The 20,164-nt window shown below is 47.5% G+C and overlaps 1 protein-coding gene across 5 annotated transcripts in view; it reads right to left on the bottom strand.

Annotated features, from left to right (window-relative positions):
* Positions 1-20,164, bottom strand: part of RALGAPA2 (Ral GTPase activating protein catalytic subunit alpha 2) — a 1,907,250-nt gene that overhangs the window by 1,657,709 nt on the left and 229,377 nt on the right. For all 5 annotated transcript variants that reach the window (XM_078649331.1, XM_078649327.1, XM_078649328.1 and 2 more), the window contains exon 2: positions 18,687-18,797. In XM_078649331.1, coding sequence (XP_078505457.1) covers positions 18,687-18,797 — 111 coding nt within the window. The remainder of the gene's footprint in view (positions 1-18,686; positions 18,798-20,164) is intronic.

Raw genomic sequence — 20,164 nt, 5'->3', positions numbered from 1 at the left:
GTGTACCATGCAGGGAACACTCCCATCATTATGGACCTTTCCTTGGCAGAACAGTGGAATAGTTTAGAAACCTCCCAAGTGCCATGAAACCTACTCTTTTAACTGTAATGCAGAATAATCTTAATTTATAGATGTTTGACGATTTTAACCAACTCGGGAAAGGGGATCCATACACAGTCAATGTGCAGGATTCCAGAGATCAAACATCCAACTACTATTAAAATCTCCATTTTGCCAGACAAGACCTTTGGACAGTGTTTCCCTTTTTAGTCCCCGTCTCCACACACATAAAGGGTTGCAGTCAACTGAAGTGACTTCACAGCCCACTAAACAAAACAAAAAATGAGGTAGAGTCACATGTATATCTGCAGGACTGGAGTCCAAGTGAGCAGATGAGACTGGTCAAAGAGGTAAACAGTTTAACAGATACAATGATTCGTACTCTGGCTTTTTCCCATCCCTTGACTTCAATAGGGAACACATAAGCCGAACTGCATGGTTTGTCATTTTTTCTCACATTTTGAATGACAATGATGAATAGTACAGATATCTGGATGTGCATGAAGCAAGGACTGCAGACCGTGGGTATTTTCACTGATTGCGCAAGTACTTCGTTGAAAGCAGGTGTGACCACAGTATATCGCGTGGCAGCTTGGACACCTTAACACGGTCTCTCTGGTGATTAAGATACATCTTGAAATTGGATTACGGTGTAGGGTGTTTAATGCTTTATTAATAGGTACAGCTTCGTACCCATGTGGTGCAATTATGGGCCTCTTTTCATTTTGTCCTGGATTGAAGATAGGACACTTCAACTCCCAGGTGGTGAGTTTATTATTTGTATGGCCACTACCGACTTAGCCATTGTTGGCGTATGTGATTTAATTTATGGAGACTGCTGGTAATTAAGTCCTTCCGCTTTTCACGTCATAGGTGTGAGAGTTGGATGAAAAAATCCTGAAGAGATCCCTCGAAGATATTGGGGTCTAAACATCGACACCACTCTGCCCCGCCCCCGGTACCATCCCCAAATGGGCGAAACCTGTAATGAACATAAGGAGCTGGATAATTTTATCAACACTATCCTAGATACTTTAAATGCTTGGAAGTGTATATAGCCAGTGGGGAATGCACAGTGTGTTTCTGTTGTAAATATGGTCTATTCTTTGGATTATGCGAGCACAGTGTCATCTGCACTATTGATTCACTTGTATACACCATACCTGTATTTCTTCACATATGTAAAAATATATATATGGAAGAAATTCTGCTTGCCCATCATCTGATTTATTGAATATCCAAGTATCATTATTGAGTACCTGATACTGAAGAATTGTTGACGTTGAGATTAGGTTTGTACTGTATGTGAAGAAGTAGGATTCAGAGCCTTCATACCTTTGGATGGTTACTCTCATAATCCAAAGAACAGGCAATATTTACATTTAAATCGGAAGGGTGATTTAAATGTAAACAAAATGGGCTGGACCAGCATAAGTACCAGGCGAGGTAGAGAGTACAGCACGGGTTCCGGACCGGAAGGAACACAGAATATACTAGATGCGCACCTTAGAAGGTGGTAAGACTGTGGTTAGGGAATATTAGAAATCGCAAGAGTATTCTCTTCTCTTATAAACATGCCAGAGATCCGTTTGTCAAGGTAAGAATAAGGAATGTGGAGGTTAGTTGGGGAAACATAGCTTTTCAAGCCAGTCTACCAGCGCCATAGGGAAATAATGTCCCCCTTCCCTCAAGGTGAGTAGATTGAGAGAAACCCCAGCCTACAGTAACAGCGAACTTCCTCTAGTGATCAAGCCAGCAATGTTTCTCTTTACATTCCTTTTTTTCCCCACTTTATTTATTGACAAGACATGAACAATCATGCAGTCTGGCTGGATACACAATAATTCCTTTAACAAAGCTTTTGTTTGAGTAACATAAAGCGACACAATTAACAGGCCTCAACGCGCAACATGCCCAGATGGATGACGACCCGTACAGACTACGGGTTAACCAAAAATGCAAATTTACAATCAAGTCAAACTCATTCACCTTTCTGGCAACTGTAAAAATGGCAAAAACATTCATACATTTTGTGAAGCAACATTGCTCTCCCCCTTTGGTTCTCCGGTCTCCTTGCCCACTAAATACATTTGATATGGGCCCCAAAACCTCTGGGTCGGCATTGGGGAGGCAGTAGCTCACTAAAGGCTTTGGTTTAAAGTATTACAATATACCATATCTCTATGCAAATTTTCCAGGGTGGAGGCCGGACCCCTAGCCCATCGCATTGCTACCTGGTGCTTAGCCAGAAGCAGCCCCATAGCGACCAGTCTCCCGACAGTCTTATCCACCTGTTTGTCGAATCCCGATAGAGCAGCATCAGGTCTAGCTCCAGGGAAGCGCTAGTTATAGCACACAGCTCTTGGAAAATCTTACCCCAAAACTCCAATACCGGAGGGCAGAGCCAAGCTGCATGCAAAAAAACAGCTCCTGGTGCATGCAACGCTGACAGTCAGTGGAGTCATGTAACCCAAAGCGATACAGTCTCTCTTGTGTATATTAGACGCAGTTGACAAATTTAAAGTGAATCAGTGCCTACCATTGAGGGATACTCCCCTAATCAGGGCACAGGAATATTGCCAACATTTGTAATCAAGATCCCTGTCAAGGTCTCAATCTAAGTGCCTATATCATGGCGGGACTCCTACACGTATGCATATAACCTAGACACCAACTATGCAGGAACTTCCGTCTGGATAAGAGAGGAAAGCACTGGCAGACTACTGCATGTCGTCCTCTAACAGATCTCTTAGCGCATGTCAGACTCTGTAATATTGATAAGTAAGCGCTGGCGGCAGATGTTCCCTGCCAATTCCTGACTCCTAGGCAACTATGACACCATCTCGGAACAAATCCTCCATCTTGGTTATACCTAATGTACGTAGAAACCGTGGTACACTTCTCTCCCTCCCTACAGGGAACCATGCGCACCACTCCAATAGCCTTTGTGGGGAGTACAGAAAGGAACCGGACTACAGCACCAGCAGACTCCCTCAAGCATGAACCAGTGAGTTTAAGGAGTCAAAGGAGTCAAAGGAACTGTGGCATCTCACTGGGTCATGAAATAGAGTCTGAGGTCGGGTGTGTGGGTCAGCATCATCCCTCTTTATGTACAAGTGAGGGAGGTCATAGGGGCCATGAAGCCAATGATGTGCATGTGAGCTCTGCACCGCTTCATAATACAGTTCAACCTCTGGCGCATTCAATCCACCCATGTCAATAGGTAGGGTAAGTACCTCCCATTTAACCCTTGGTTGCTTCCTGGCCCAGGCTAAATGATGTATCAAAGAGCGCAGCGTGACAAACGAAAATCTCAGCAGAAGCATTGGAATGTGCTGGAATAAACAGAAATCTGGGGAGGACCCGAGGCGATGTATTGCTCTCCCATTAATATCCAACATGGCAAACGTTGGATCAGTATGAATTTGTATGGAGAGTTAGGACACAACATCAGTTTTCCATAGTTAAGGGAACTCCAGAGCCAAGGGGGTCATAGCAGGAGTTAATGGGAAAATGATGGACTTACCCTAGTTGACTCGAAGGCCTGACATACCTCCAAACCGAACGACTTCCCTGCGTATAGGAGAGAGGTTTCTCTCAGGATTGCGTACATTCAGCAAGCAGGGTGTCATCGGCGTAGGTCGAAATTATGAGCCGATAACCAAGAAAGCGCAATCCCCTGTGATTATGGTACTCCTCAAGAACGCACACCAAATATTCTGCAATAAAGGCATATAATAAAGGCAATAGGGGACAACCCTGTCTTGTGCCCCTTGTGATTGAGAGGGGGCGGTGACTAAAGTACCCACCGAACCTTGGCCACGGGGCAGCATAGAGCACTGCAATCAAGCGACGAAACACATCACTAACTCCTATCTGCCCCAAAACAGCCCCCATAAAAGCCCACTCTACAGAGACAAATGCCTTTTTGGCATCTAAAAAATCTCAGCAGCCTTTATTGCTGGGTCAGCTTATTGAATGACACCAAACAGCATTCTATGTGATATGATAGGCTACGACCTGGTACGTATCCTGCCTGCTCCGGAAGAACCACTAACAGGACAATTGGAGCTAGCCTATTCGCAAGGACTTTAGTGAAAATCTTGGTGTCGACATTTTGGGAGTGACAAGGGCCTGTACGAGGAGCAAACATTAGGTGGTTTCCCTGGCTTTAAAAGAGTTACTATTAAAGCTGCTCTCATTGAAGGCGGCATCTCTCCAGTTTCCACCATTTCCTCATATAATGTGACTAAATGGGGCATGAGCAATTCTTGGAAGGCGTTATAGTACGAGTTACTTAGCTTCGGTAACGGTTTATCTGGTAGAGACGATTCTAGCCGCAGATTCCTTACAGTAGAATTATCTCCAGGTGTGAGACTGGATCCGGAAAAAATGTTGCCCAGCATCCCTGTGCCCTGGGGGGACGGCATCACGCGACTCCGCCCTGACGTTGTCTGCGCACGTGACGTCAGCAAGGTCACACAAGTCCCACCCAGGCGTGCCTACGTCAGTTTTCTTCCTAGAACTTTTCGCGCCACAACGCGGAGCCATCAGACAAAACTGTGACAGTATGGGAACAGTATACGAACAGTGTGCGAAAGAGCAGAAACATAGAAAAGGAATGGTGAGGAACAACACCATAAGGGGCAGTGCCAGGCACTGCGGCACCAAAGGGCAGGGAAAAGAATAAAGAACAGAGCACCGCCCTGATCAGCAACCCTGCCAGTACGGAAATAGCCCCCCCTAGAGACAAAGAACATATGAAAAAATTTCATGATAAAATGTAGCATGTCCACAACCCCAATCAATAACAAATAAGGGGAACCAGTCCGGGACAAACAAGGAACGACAAACCCCAGAACAGCCCCAGCACAGAATGTGACCCATAAGGAACAAGGGCAAAGGCCCGTCCAAAAGACCCCAACCCAGAGGGCAGCAGAGAACAATAGGTGCCAAAACCCCTAGCACTGAAGGGAGGCGGGGTTGAAGGTAGCCCCAACCGGGAGCAACCAGAGCGTAAGGGCACAGAAGCACCCATAAACCTATCCTCCAATGACCAAAAGGAAGGAATCCGAACAACTAACAGGACAACATTCTGCCAAAAAAGAGCGAAAGAATGCACTCACAGAAGACATAGCCACCAACAGGGAGGCGAGTGCAGAAGACCAAGCCAAAGGTCCTCGCAGAACGGGGAGGAAGGGCGGGTCGTGCAGAAATATGCGGCTAGAATCGTCTCTACCAGATACACCATTACCGAAGGTAAGTAACTCGTACATCTGATAGAGGCTACTAGCCACAGATTCCTTAACAAAGAATAGATACCCTAGCCATACCCAAGGGGGAGGAGGGTCTGCGAGAGGACCCTACCAGCCTGGACAGAATAGAGAGTCCCACAGGGGACGAGGCCAACGGACAAGGAAAAGAACCCTGTCCCCCCAGGCAAGGGGAACCCCACATCCAGAAGACCCCCAACCCCAGAGGGGATGTGGGAAGACAAGTTGAGAGGGAGCCCACCGTTAAGTAGCAGGAGAAACAAGGGCAAGGCTAAAGGAGTCCAAAGCGCCCCACCCCCATTCAAGGTATCAAGAATCTCCACCAGGAGCCCCAAAGCCCAAGCAATGAAGAGGAGCACCTAGGAAGAAGAGCACCCTAGAGACTCCAAGGAAAAGAGGTAGAGTGAAGGCAAACACCCCCCCCCCCCAACGTGGACACCCAGTGAAGAGGGGAGCCAAGCATATCACAGCCGGAAGGCAATGGACAAAGCAGAACGGCGCCTTCGGCAATAAGGCAGACGCCCCGCAGGGACAGACAGCGCCCGAGGAGGCACAAGAAACTCCAGAACCACCGCAACCCCAGGGAGGAGAGGGAGAACTGAAGACAGGGCCCACTGGAAGAGGGTCGAACACATCCCAGCCTCAAGCAGCAGACAAGGCAAGGAAGACTGTCCTGCTAATGTGCCAAAATTGCACAGTGATGCAAAAGAACAGCAGGTCGGCACCACAGGCACAGCCCGCTGCAGACAACAGCACGGAATGGTGCACCCAGGACAAGCCAGACGCCAGCCGAAGACAGAGGCGAGGAAGGCCAAGAAGGCCCTGGACACACCCCAAGGGAGAAGTGCGCACACACGACCCAAACAACAAAATAAGCAGAATCAGGCAGAGCTATGACGCAAGACCGCAGACAGCAGGCCAGACCAAGCTAGCAACGCAGCGACCCCGGAGAAGGACAGCCCGGGGCGCAGCTTGAGCCATTCCAAAACCCTCAGCAAGGGGAAAGCCCTTACGACATACCGTGACGCCACGGTGAGCAGAGGCCCAAAGGTGACCACACCTCCCCAGTACATGACAGAGCTATATAATAGCTACCAGAACCTCACATAGGGCATGTTACGTCCCAAGACATGGGAACCCTCTTAGGAAAAACTTTCTGCAGCAGATGAAAAACAGAAAGGACCTGCGGAGAACCCGCAGACGGCTTGCCAATCAGCCAATAAGAACAACAGAAGGCCTAATCTCAGGGCCAACACGGCTCAGCAAAATCCAAAAAGGGGGGCCGGACCAGCAGCCAATAGCACCACAGTCCTAACCAAAGGACTTGGATGCACAGTAATCACACAAAAGACACACAGGGGCGACCTACCCCAACAGAAGAACACCTCTCAAAATCCAGATCAACTCACAGGTCACGGGGGGGTGGGGCGGGGTGGGGTGGGGTTGGGGGGGGTGAAGAGGAGGAGGAGGAGGTCAAAGCCCCGCCAAGAACCTCTGAATGGCCGAAGCCGCAGGGACGTGAACAAAAGAGCGCCATTGAAAGGAAGGTCCACCAGCCGTTCTTGAACGTTCTCTGGGAATACACTGTCCCGAAGCCAGGCATGTCGACGAAGTGCGACCAAAGAAGCCATGGCACAAGCAAGCACCTCCGAGATGTGCAGAGCGGAGCGAAGAATAAACGCCACCAGCTCCCGGCCATCCAACACAAGATGCCACAGATCAACACAGGCACCCTCCTGAGAAGCAGCAGTCATAAGGGACTCCGCCGAGTCCCACAAGGAAGAAGTGGCCCTAGCCAAAACACAGTATTAATGGCCCTCAGAGCCACACTGGTGGAGGCGAACATATCGCGCCCCCAGGAGTCAAGCCAGCGGGCCTCCCGTGACGGGGGAGACAACAGCGGTGGCAGAGAAGGGAAGGTATTCTGCAAAAAAGGGCACCTGGTAGAAGGGTGAAGGGAAAGACACACAGGATCACGCGGCACCGGATGGTGGCGATGCAGAAGGTGTTGGGGCACCGGGTCCCCCGTGGTGGGCAGCACCAAGCCCCAAGAAGAGAAGAATGGAGCGAACCCTCGAAGGGAAGCAGCAGCTCCCTACCACCAGAACCCTGATGGAGGAGCTCCAGAAGATGATCTGCGGGGAAATGGACAGCTGGATCACCCATGCGCAAGATTCCCACATCCGCGGAAACAGCGCGAGCAAAGGCAGCACCCTCCTCCGTAGGGCCCCCGCGGAGGAGAAAGCAGCTCCTCAGTAGGTGACGGCTGCTTGCTAAGGCGGCCGTCCCCCAAGTCAACTGGAGGAAGGAAAGGCCAGGTCCGGAAAGGAGGAAGAGGGACAGAGGAGTGGGAGACCTGCGGCACCTCTGGCAAAGACCGCGGCCGCGGTGACAGCGAGGAGCTATCCTTAGATGACGGGGAAAAAGCTGCGACGCGGCGGCCCGTCTCCGGCGAGGATGAGCCGAACCTCTGAAGAAGAGGAGGCGTCCGAAGACGTGTCAACGACCCGATGTCGGCCTGGCGCCGTAGAGTCCGCAATCTGATGCAGGACATCATCGTCTGACGCCAGGGGAAATGCCGGAACGACCTCCGCCACAGCGCACGGCACAGGAGACCATGGCTGGGCCGGAGCCGGGCGGCGAAGGAGCGGCGCCGGAAAGGCGTCTACCTGACCTCCGACGAGGCAGCCGCCTGCGTGGAGGGGCGAGAGGGACCCGGGGGAGGGATGAGGGGTCCCCCGGTAGCCTCGGCCCGTGACAGGACGAGAAGGACCTTCCGCCAGCCCCTGTGGCACCGCCAGGGCCAGCAGCCGCCGGCGCCTAAGCGGGGTTGCCTCGGACGAGGCCACCACCTGTCCCGAGGGCGAGGGGGACTCGGGGAAGCGACCGAGCCCCCGGCGACCTCCCGCGACACCACAGGGACTCCGCAGGAGGGACCCCTGAAAGGTCGCAACCCAATGGCACCACATCCTCCGAACCTGAATCCGAGCCAGTTGCCCCCGGGGCCAGTGCCACCAGCGACGTCGCGGAGGGCCCCGCACACAGCAAGGGTGCCGCAGACGTCCCAGGAGGGGAAGGAGAAGGAGGAGGAGGAAGAGAAGCCAGCGAGGCCTACAAGGCCACTGCATATGTCTCCATCTGGGCTCTAGACGCCTCCACACCGGGAAACGGCAGATAGGGGAATGACACGTGGGGCTGCACCACCCGCGGAGAGCCCGTACCCCCAACAGGCCAGGAACCAGCCCTCAGGGACAAACTGCGACACTTACCGACAGGTGAGCGACGCTCTTGCGGCCTGGGAGAAGGCCGATATCGAAGACGGAGGCGGCGATTCCTGAAACACTCTGCAGGGGCCGGACATGGTGACGCCGCCGACCTGGACATGCGGGCTGAAAGAAGTTTCATATGGCGCTCCCGCCGGTACTTCGGTTTCATCTGCTGGCACGCCTGACAACTGACAATCAGTGGAGTCGTGGTGTTCTCCCAAACACCACATGCAGATGTGGTGAGGATCCGTCGCCGACATCTGGCGCGCACAAGACGAGCACGTCTTAAAGCCCGAAGGCATTCACACACTGTTCCTACTCACACGCAACAAGCGAAAGGGAAAGGCCTGTAACAGGCCAGGAGCACGATTCGGATCTGCGTTGCATGCGGAAAAGGAAAAAACTGACGTAGGCGCGCCGGGGTGGGACGTATGTGACCTAGCTGACGTCACGTGCGCGAACAGTGTCAGGGCGGAGTCGCGTGATGCCGTCCCCACGGCGCGCAGGCATGCTGGGCAAAAATTTTTCCGGATCCAGTCTCACGTCTGGGGATATTCTATGTTAAGTAATCTGCAGCTAGTAGTCTCTATCGGATAAAGGCCACAGTGAGGCCATCAATGGTGGGTGCTCCCGCAACACGCATGTCTTTAAGAGCAGAGCGTATCTCTGAGGGGAGCCATGAGATGCTCTCTGTGCTGCGCAGTAAGTCATTTGAATCGTATATATTTTCCAAAGTATCGGAAATGGCCTCTCGATCTGGTGGAATGCGGGACGGATATCACTCTGCATAGTATCTATGGGACGTATCGGCGATGTGTTCAGTATCATGCAATGGTTGATTTTATTCATCTAAAACTTCCATAATTATTCTTCCTTTCCTTCTGGGTCACAATATGGCTGCTAGCACAGCGCCAAGGCGTTCTCCCTCCGGATACACCCTTGCATTGGAGTATTTGCCGAGGTGTTTGACTTCACTGCCGGGCGTATCAGCATACTCAACTAGCTTCTCTTGGATGGCTTTCAGTATCTGAGTGTCGCCTGAGCGCAAATGATCCTGGTCCATTTGAGCAATTTCCTTTTCCAAATACGACAATCTGTTCCTTAAGGACTTAAGTACCCCTGGCATGTTTTGAAATGGCCACCCCTCTGATATATACTTTAAAGGTTTCCCAGAACGTAGCGAAGCAAGCAACCGTACCGATATTATTATGAAAAGAATCCTGAATCATTTGCCACCATTTCGGCCTTAAAGAATGAGTTAAGTAAGGAATATGGTGGGAACCTCCAGGTGAAAATGCTTCGAACTTCCTGAGTTGGAGAGCCAAGTCTAAATCAACAGATGCATGATCTGAATAGGTTCTCAGAAGAGATTCACAATGAGTAACGTGAGAGATCAAGCTTTTAGCCACCAACCACAAGTCAATCAGAGTATAGATCTTGTGTACTGCACAGTAATGTGAGAACCCAACAGTCGCTGGGGAGAGGTACCTCCATACGTCAAGTAAGCCTAATTGGTTAGCTACATCGATAATAGCCCTAGCAGCAGCCGAGGGGCAACGAGGAGGGCCCTTCAAGCAATCAAAGACAGGATCTAAAACCCAATTGTAATCACCACCACTACCACAACAGTGGTAAGTCGCCGCATTGAAGTAGGTATGCCCTGAATGCGTGGTAAAAGTGTGGGTCGTCATGGTTGGGACCATAGATCCAGACAAGTAAAACCGCCAACCCATCCCTATAACAGCAAACAATTACAAACATATCAACCGGATCAGCATGAATTTCTTATAAAGTTTTACCACATCTACCGCTAGTCTATATAAGGACCCCATGGGTGTGGAAAGTGAAACCTGTTGAGAAATAGTGCCCTTGGTGCTTACGTCTCATCAAAATACTACTGTCTGGGGCCAAGTGCATCTCATGCACTATGGCGACATCCACATTGTGTCTTTTTTAAGATATGCCATAATTTTCCGAATCTTTCTATGGTCGTTGAGACCCCTCACATTCCATGTAAGGAACCCGACACCTGGGCAGGGACATCGAGCCATCTCAATGTGTACTACATCTCCCTATCAACGTAAGTATACAAGTCATGACCAGACAGCCAAAATACGGCGATAAATTTCAATAGGAACACAAAAACAGAAATCCTAAAAGACCCTCCCACTCTATGCCAACACAAACTGAGCATAGTAGAGTTAAATCCCACCCAGCCAATGCCCTAAGGAAAAAAACTAAACACAAAACACTACATATTGTGGAGCACACATGGGGGTGGATGTTACCGGCCAAGCACCTCCGAAAGTGGCCCAGCCCAACTCGTTTAACATATTCAATAAACAACGCACCAATCACTAATTGAAAAAGATCCCAAGAAGATCTCACTCAAATGTCCAATTACCCAATCAATAACATGGATTAAGTGGCCTGTAAATTACGTTCTGCTGTGCATCAAGGAGAGGCAAATTAAAGCCCCATAGGTTGCCCAATGCACTACAAAATAGATGCACATCCAAATAAAATATAGGAACAGTCTCACCAAGTTCCAAAGTCTTTGAGTAAAGGTGTCAGAGCACACCGAGGCCATCCAGCACAGCAGATTCCCAGTCTACCAAGCACAATATTGGCTATATATTGCTCCACCGTGTCTACTGAGTCCTCATCTGAGCCAGGCGAGGCCCTGGGGAGCTCATAAGAGAGCCTGCGCCCTCTCTGTGCTTAAGGAACTGGAGGACATGTTTTTAGTCTGTTAAAAAATGTGGTTTTCCTTCAGATAGGATCAGTAGCCGGGCAGGGTACAGCATGCTGTATTCCAGTTGCAATTCACGTAGCTCTTACCTGGAATAACCTTACAGCGAGTTTCTTGTACTTGCTGTGTGAAGTCCGGGTATATGGGCAATTCCATGCCCTCATATCTCAAAACCTGTAACTCCCTTGTGCTTCTGAGGGCGGCATCACGGTCCCTATTATTTAGGAGCGGCACAATTATTGGGTGAGGATTAGCACGCGGAACTGGCCTAGGAGCCAGCAAGCGATGAGCACGCTCCACAACAAAGATATCTGAAAAAGTGTCTTAGCTTAGCGACACTATAAGGTGTTCCATGTTGTTGATGTTTGATCGCCTATGATCCTTATGTTGTTACGCCTAGAACAAGATTCCAAATCTTTGGCTTGGAGGATATGAAGCAGTTTATCCATTCTGGTATGAAATTAAATGAGGAATTTATATAGCACTACATGTAACCGGAGGTGTCTAAGCGCTTTAACAAAAAATAGGCAGGCAATGCTAAAAATTGAGAGAAGTTAGTAGAGCCTGGTTTTTAGGTGCTTTCTCAATTCAAGCAGATTGGATTCTTTTTTAAGATAACTAGGCAGGGAGTTCCAAAGTTTGGAGGTGGTGTATGTAAAGCTGTTTCCTCCCCATTTAACTTTGTGTGCCTTGGGGACGATCAGGTTGCCGCTGTCTGATGATCTCCGTGATCTTGCCGGAAGGTAAGGATTGAAAAGTTGTGACAATTGCCAAGGACCAAACCCATCTGTAGCCTTAAACGCATTGCACAATGCTTTGAAATAAACGTGTTTGACGATTGGCAGCCAGTGTAATTCTGCAAGTGCCTTAGATGCAGAGTCATAGTGGGTGAACCCAAGCAGGACTCTAGCTCCAGCATTCTGCGCCATCTGTAGTTTATGTATGCTACACTTGCTACAGGTGCTTGCACTAGTAAGCAGGGCGTTGCAGTAGTCCAGCCTGGATGCAATAAGTGCTGTGACTACTGTTTTTCTTTGCTCAAGAGGGATAAGTGGGAGTACTTTTTTCAAGATTTTAAGATTGAAAAAGCAAGTTGATGTAGTGTGATTGATCTGGGAGTCAAAGGACAATTTGGGTCAAAGAGAACACCAAGATTTTTCACTTTGTGTACAGGTATGGGAGGAGAGCCCATATGATTCGGCCACCATCTGTCTGACCAGCTGGCTGGCATATTGCCAAGGAGCAGAACTTCTGTTCTAGATGTATTAAGTTTTAAACAATTGTCCTGCATCCACTTCCCAATGTGGCTCATGCAGTCTTTAAATCGAATTGCAGTGTCAGTGGACGAGCTGATGGACACTATTATCTATTATCTATGTGTTGTCCGCGTAAGACACCAGTGTGAAGCCAAAGCTTCTTATGATCCTGGCCAGAGGGGTGACAAACAGGTTAAAAAGAGTGGGGCTTAACGATGAGCCCTGTGGGACTCCACAGGGGAGTGAGAATGACAGGGAGACTAATGCATTGTGTGCTACCAATTGAGACCTGTTGGGCAGGAAAGAGCTAAGTAGGAGGAGTGCTTTATCCCGAATTCCCAGCGAAGCGAGACGTTCAACCAACACATCGTGGTTGACCGTGTCAAATGCTGCTGAGAGGTCTAACAGGATAAGAGCAGCGCTTGCCCCTCTGTGCAGTGTTTGCCTCAACTCTTCGGTGGCGGTGATTAGCACCAATTCAGTACTGTGATAGGCTTGAAACCCATATTGTGAATGGTCCAGAATGTCACCCACTGCTAAAACAGCGGAAAATTCTTCATTAAGATATTTTTCCATAACCTTAGCTGGGAATGGCAGCCTTGATATGGGTCTATAGCTGGAGGTATCCTCTGAATCCAAATTGGGTTTCTGCAAAAGAGGTAGGATGGAAGCTTTTTTCCATTCCGTGGGAAAATGCCCGGAGGAAATCATAAGATTAAAGATGGGCCAAAGTATGGATGCAATGGTCTCAGGGACCAGATGGAGACTTTTTGGTCGGCATGGGTCTGAAGGAGAACCAAATGTAACCAACAAAATTAATTTGGTGGTTCTTTCAAGCATAATAGACAGGAATACAGAGTATAAGAGAGGTGGAACTATCCGCCTTAGCGGGCGACACTGGACTGTTGCTCGGAGGCTTGTAGGACAATGCAGTGAAATTTGATTGAGTTACAAAAGCATCAAAGACTTGTTTAACTTTTTGCTGGAAGGAGTCTGCTAACTTATTGCAAAATTGCTGACTACTTTCGTGATTTGAAGATTCAGGGAGCTTGATTAGTTGTTGAACTGTAGTAAATAGCCTTTCGGCACAGCCTTGGCTGCTTCCATTTTTACTTTGAAGTAAGCAGACTTTGCCTTCAGAAAAAGATTTTTGTACGTTTGGATGGCTAGTCTGCAGTCTGATTTAGTCTGGGCATCGTTCTATAACCTCCATTTTCTTTCTAGTCTTCTGAATATTTGTTTCTGTGCCTTCAATGTTTTGTTAAACCAGGGTTCCGAGGGTGACTGTCTGACTGTTCTCCGCGTGGTCAGAGGAGCCAGCTGCTGACCGGCGGAGACAATCCAGGAGTGATAGCTCCTCACTACCTCATCCAGGTCTGCGGGACGGGGGGACAAGAGGAGGTGAGCATCTTATTTAGCTCTTCTTCGTGTACCTTATTCCAAGGTTGGGAGCTAAGGACTTTCTTTGATATGTTAGTGGGCCTTTAGGTGGCAGGGTAACCTCAAACATGACTGTCTTATGATCGAACCAGATGAGTGGCAATACTCTATTCCATACTAAATTGGGGTGGTCCGAAAAAATCCCATCCAGACAATTTCCGGCTGTATGTGTGGTCTCCTTAACCCGCTGAGTAAGACCTGTACTAGCCATGTGGTCTATAAGAGTTTCGTGTCTGTGTCGGCAGTGTTTTCAAGATGAAAATGAAAGTCATCCAATCCAATATCATAAAGTTGGACAGCTTTGCCTTAATCACCAAAAGCTGATTAATAGTATTTAAGAAGCTGGATTTAGCTGTGGGAGGACGAAAAATGTGTGTACAATTGAAAGTATTCTGACTTTCAAGCCCGAATTAAAAAATTGGTGCCTCATTCTGTGTGTGATCCAAAATTGGTTTGAACCATATGTTGTAACCCTTTCTGGCTATTAGCGCTAAGCCTCCTCCAATTTTCCCAATTCTACCTTTCCTGAAAATGGTATAGCCCTCAGGGAGCGCTCCTAGGAAGTCAGGTTCGGATGAGGACTCAGCCCAGGTTTCTGTAACGAAGGCTAAGTCGATTACCTGCTCCTCCTGGAGGTCATAAAAAGGTAGAGCATTTATAATGATGGTTCTGGTATTAAGGAGAACGCAGCACGTTATATTTGTCCTTTGATCTGCGATTTTTTCCGTGAAATTCCAACTCCTCGCTAAGGTAAGCAGCAAATTATGAGCGACCAGGGAACAGGGAGGGCAATGTTTTTTCCGGGAAATAAAGTGAAGGTCAAAGATGGTGCTTGGGCAGAGATTGCCTGTGGGTTTAAGAGATAAGGCTTTCCTGGAGTATTGCAAACCAGGGTCATCTGGGTTAAAACTGGCATTGTAACTGGCACTGTGCATGAACCGAGCGCGGATGGCGCACATGACCCCCACCTTCCGCGACGGGAAGTGTGTACGGGATTGAGGTCCCGCCCGCCACTCAATCGGCGCTATCAGCCGTGGCGGACCAGGGCAGGGCCAGATGCTGGCAAGTTTATGAAGAAACAGGAGCAGGTAAGATTTAAAACTAGTGGTTAAGACAGCATGTGAGATTAAAACACGAGGTGAGGTTTAAACAAAATTAAAACCAGTCAGCTGTGCGAAAAAGACACAACCGGTAAAATGAGGGCACTTAGACCCAAATCTATTTTACCAACGAGTGGTCATCGAGAAAATGTGCCTTTAGCGTGTCTGCCTACTTGTGTCTGCCTACTTATGCCGCAAGGTATGCGCTGTTGCCTCCGCAGTTATTATGTCTTCGGCTTCAGACACTCTTCTTTCCACAGTGTCTAGCCTCTCCGCTTATTTATCTAATCTTTCTGTCATCCTGAAAGAGAAGGCATCAATTTTTCCATCAATCATCGACAAGCTGCGTTGCATCGCCGCCAGGATCTGTTTTAAGTCCGAATCTATATTGAGATCCGTTGACTTTGAGCCCGAATCCACTACATCGACTGGAGCCTCCTTGTGCCTGGGTGTCTTGCGCGGCTCAAATTAGAGTTTAGATTGTGATCTGTCTGGTTTGCCCATGTTGGCTCCTTCCAAGGGTGCTGTAGTACTGGCTAATGATATCCACCACAGATAAGGGCACACTAGTCCTCTCCAATGATCACTCCACACTAAGTTTATTGAGGGATGCAACATAGCAAGGCTGGGCATTTACTGTGACTTGCGCTGGGTCAGGCAATGAACAGATAGGTCAGCTATAGCTTACCACTCTCTGCAGAGCACCACAGGAGGACCGAATCAGTCTGCCAATGCAGTACTCCAGTAGGGATAGATCAGCTACTGTACGTGCCCTAAAGGCTGCCAAGCAGCTACGATACTGAAAGTTCCAGCAGTATTACTCCAAATGGGGGGGTCCAATAGCTGCAGCAGGATTGAAACTGCTAGAGGCAGCAATGGAGTGTCTCTATGGGGGATGCTGGGCGAGGCTGTACACTGCAGCGGGGGAGGCACGGCCATGAGTACAATGGTGGTAGTCCAGGCTTCCCTGTGGCGATCCAGTCGGCTCCTCTTTACCTCTACCCAGTGGCTCCGCAGTTTAATGACGCTAGGTCGGGCATCTGCTTGGCTCACAGTGGGCCTACTCCCACCGCGGCAACCTCACACAGCAACACGATCACGGCCTCAGGTAGGCCTAGCTCATTAAAACGACTGCAATCCCTGGGCTAGCGAGCTCAGAGCTCCACCACAGCACCTCAGGCTCTCCTCTCTGCCTCAGAATTGCTCTCTCCATCCTACTGCCACTGTACAGCCATTGGGAAATATCCTTTACATGCAAATATTACAACGCGTAATGGTTACATTGTAGTTTTAACAACGCAAGTCATTACATCGACTTGCACTGGAGGGAGCTCTAGACTAAGGAATAATGTAAATTACTATTCCAACACCTTTCCTTCTGAACGTAGACTGGAGTTGGAATAGTAATTCACACTATTCCTAAGTCCAGCGCCCTCCAACGTAAGTCGATGTAACGACTTGCGTTGTCAAAACCGCAATGTAAAATACCGCGTTGTGATGGTATGCGTGGTATCATCATACATTTGCAGCCATCAGCCGTGGGGTCAGGCCCAGTCGCTCACCGGGAAACAGGCCATGCCAGCTGCTACCCCAAGGGACTGCGATGTTTCCGGCATCCCGGTTGCATTCTCAGACGGAGTTTCACTGCAACTCGTGATGTTGGATGCTCAGGGGATAAAATAGATTCGTTTGGGGCCAAAGCGGATCAGATAGGTGCCAGGTTTATGCAGCGGAAAGTAGGCAGAGCTCACGGAGCAACTCTGATGAGCCGCCATCTTGGAGCCAGGCAAGCTCCACCCTCCTCTTTCCATCTCTTTTACCCTCAGAATCTCATTGAAGATTTCAGGCATCTAGGGGCTTCGAGCTAGATCTGGAGAGTGAGCCGTCAGTCAGCTACTGGTTCCATTGCACCTCTGCAATGTATCTTCCAGTGACATATTCTTCAAATTTAAAACAAGAATTTGTAGGGAGGAAGCAGGCCCAACAGAGCCAGACATGTGATACACTGTCCAACCCTTGGTGCCCCTTAGAGGAGTGGGTCTGGTTTAAAAGTTCCCTATAGGCTGTTATGGTTATGTAAACTTTTATTTACATTCCAAATGCATTTCTCTTTGATGGTGCTCGGGAGTAGTACACTGGCCAGTACAGAGCACTAGATAATTGTAATTAAACTGAAGTAACAAAGAGTTAGAAGTGAAAAACCAAAATATGGGCAGGTGACCAACCAATTCTAGAAGGTGTGTTATCTTACAATTTTGTATTGTTCAATTTGCAGAAAAAGGGGCAACTCCTGATTTTAATTACGATTTCATAAATACTGAAAGTGCTGATGGGGTAAGAAACCAGAGAAAGTTGGAGAGAGTGTGAGAGTGGATGTAGGGTGAGGTGGATGGAAAGGTGAGAGATGTGTATATGTGTGTGGAAGTGGGAAAGAGTATGTGTAGGTAGATGGTAGAGTGGCAAGGAGTGTAAAAAGTGAGAATGGACATGTGGTGTCGGAAGTCGAAAGGAGGAGAGATGATCGGAGGGAGAAATAAAAGGAGGTGTTAAGGAGGGAAGGGATTTGGCTAGTAAGTTACCGATTTCGAAACTCGGATGAGCTAAATGCAACAGAGTACATAACTGTTTCTTTAGTTTTTGATACAAAAACGAATCTGCTTTTATTTAAGCAATTATCAAGTTATACCTGCCTAAAATTACTGGCACTTAAAAAAAGGTTTAGGAGTTACTGGCTCCTCTGACCAATATCTTGAATGCCTGAGATTGGTGTAGGCAATACGCGCCAGTGGTTTTAATGTCAAGAGTAATTTACATATAGAATTATAATATTTGAATTCAGGCACATAAAGCGACCAATTGCAACAATACATGTGAAGCTATAGTTCAAACAAATTATTACTAGTTCCACCGTAACATTATTATCAGAAAGATCAACTTTCCAGGCTCCCCCACAGTAAGAAAATGCAACCTAGCATATTTTCAAATGAAAATGCAACCTAGCATATTTTCAAATGCAATCCTTTGTTGTTTCAAATATACAGGGTCCTCTATGCTCAGTTTGGCCCTTATTTGACCACGTTAAACTGGATAAATGGGTTTATGATCAAAAGCTGTTAACATCTTATCTTGCTGCCCATACATTATCTGTAAACTGGTTTCGTTTTCTAAAACGTATCAAACTACATTTGAAACAAAGGGCGGCAATATTTTTTTCCATATGCCCAAACAGTCTCGCATGCTAAGAAGAGAATGCACTAGTCTCATGGCATCAAAGAAGGCAGGCAGGGGCTCCTCTTTCTGACCAAACAGCATTAATTAAGAACATTAGGGTGACAGGAATCCCCAAAGGCAGCACAAAGTCTCTGAATATAGTATTAAAGTGATATCATAGCATAGGGATTTTAATCTGAAATAAAGACTCATGTTTTAACCGACTAACAAAAATAGTCATTTTTTGTAGCACGTCTGAAACGAGTGAAGCAGTCTCATTTAGCAATCTAAAGAAATTAATTATAAATTAAGGGTAAAAACAACAGTACCTTTGAGCTTTAAGCTATTTTCCAGTGTTACGAAATTTTCATAGAAGATAAAATAAATCTGAGAGTAGTGCGCTTCGAAAAATTGCTTGCGGTCACCTCTTTCCAAGATATCTGAAAAACAGTTAAAAAAAAAATTATAAACAAGGTGAGGTGCTAATAAAACATGTGAAAATGAATCATGCTTGATATATTTATTCAATCTGCCTAATTGCCAGAGTAATCTTTGCACATTAAGGAATTGCATCTAAAATACAAGTGTAAATATCCCAGAAATATATAGTAGAATTTAAATACTGCTCCCATATTTTCATAACTACAGAAGAAAATCCACATTATTAAATGAAATATTGAGACACCTGTACATTTTTTTGGTACCGTTTCACGGGACCAATGAAATAAATGATATTCCTCTACTTCAAATTGCAGACATACAGCACCAAAATGAAAAAGACAGCAGTAATCAGGGCCAGAACACTAATCTCAAAGTAAATGTTCATAGAAAAGTGATACGGAATTTCAACCAGTGAAACAACTACTGCTTGAATTATTTCCTCTGGGCAGAAATTTCTACAATACAGCGTGTCAATCATAGTGATCAGTACAGAGCACTGTCGCAAAGGTCCCAGACTAAATATAAATTCTTTGGCTCTGGCATCACAGTCCGCATATACTTTGTATATGAAAATGAAGGATGGACAGTAGAGGGTATCAGTCATTACAGTCAAGTCAGAATCAATCAATCACTTTACTGTACCTGGGATACACTATTCGGAATTAGACCTTCTGGAAGAGAACTTGGGGACCACATTAGCTGCGTTGAAATCTCAAACCTTTAAGATATTCCAGTTGGCAGTCACAGGACAGATTTCACTGTCCGAAATGGAAATGCTCTCCATCTCCTCTAATTGAATTTCACCCATCTACCACTGCTGCTTCCGAGGAGGCGTTTTAGTAACTAAGAGGTGTTATTAGGAGAACTGGTATAGATTGCAGGCTGATGCAGGGTCGCATTGAAGCTGAAGGTGCCGACTGAAAGGGGCAGTTTAAGGGCACCAGCTTATGAATTATACTATCTGACAGGCAAAATGGGCAGCCCGGTTGTTGAGTGGCCAACACCTGATGATGAACCAGATTAGCAAATTAATATTATATAGACTATTTCTGCCAAATGCCCGTGTTCAGCAGAAACGCCACCAATCAGTGATGGTGGCCTTAGAATGCTACGGGGGAAATAAGATCGGGGGTAATAAGATAGGGGGGATAAGATGGGAGGAGGGGCACTGTGCAAGGGATATGTCTCGGTGGTTCCACCGGTAGGACTTCCCAATTGAAAGAATTCTACACAGCCAGACAACTACACATGATATGAGAGAGCTGGGTCTTCAACTGTGGGCGTGGTTTATTGCTGGAAAACTGGCCCCACTCAAGACATTGATGTATGAGTTTGGATTTCATAGGCACCAGTTTCTGAAGAATGG

The sequence above is a fragment of the Lissotriton helveticus genome, chromosome 6, assembly GCF_964261635.1.
Source record: "Lissotriton helveticus chromosome 6, aLisHel1.1, whole genome shotgun sequence".
Lineage (NCBI taxonomy): Eukaryota > Metazoa > Chordata > Amphibia > Caudata > Salamandridae > Lissotriton > Lissotriton helveticus.
Note: the sequence above shows the minus strand (reverse complement) of the source record. Positions and strands in the feature narration are given on the sequence as shown.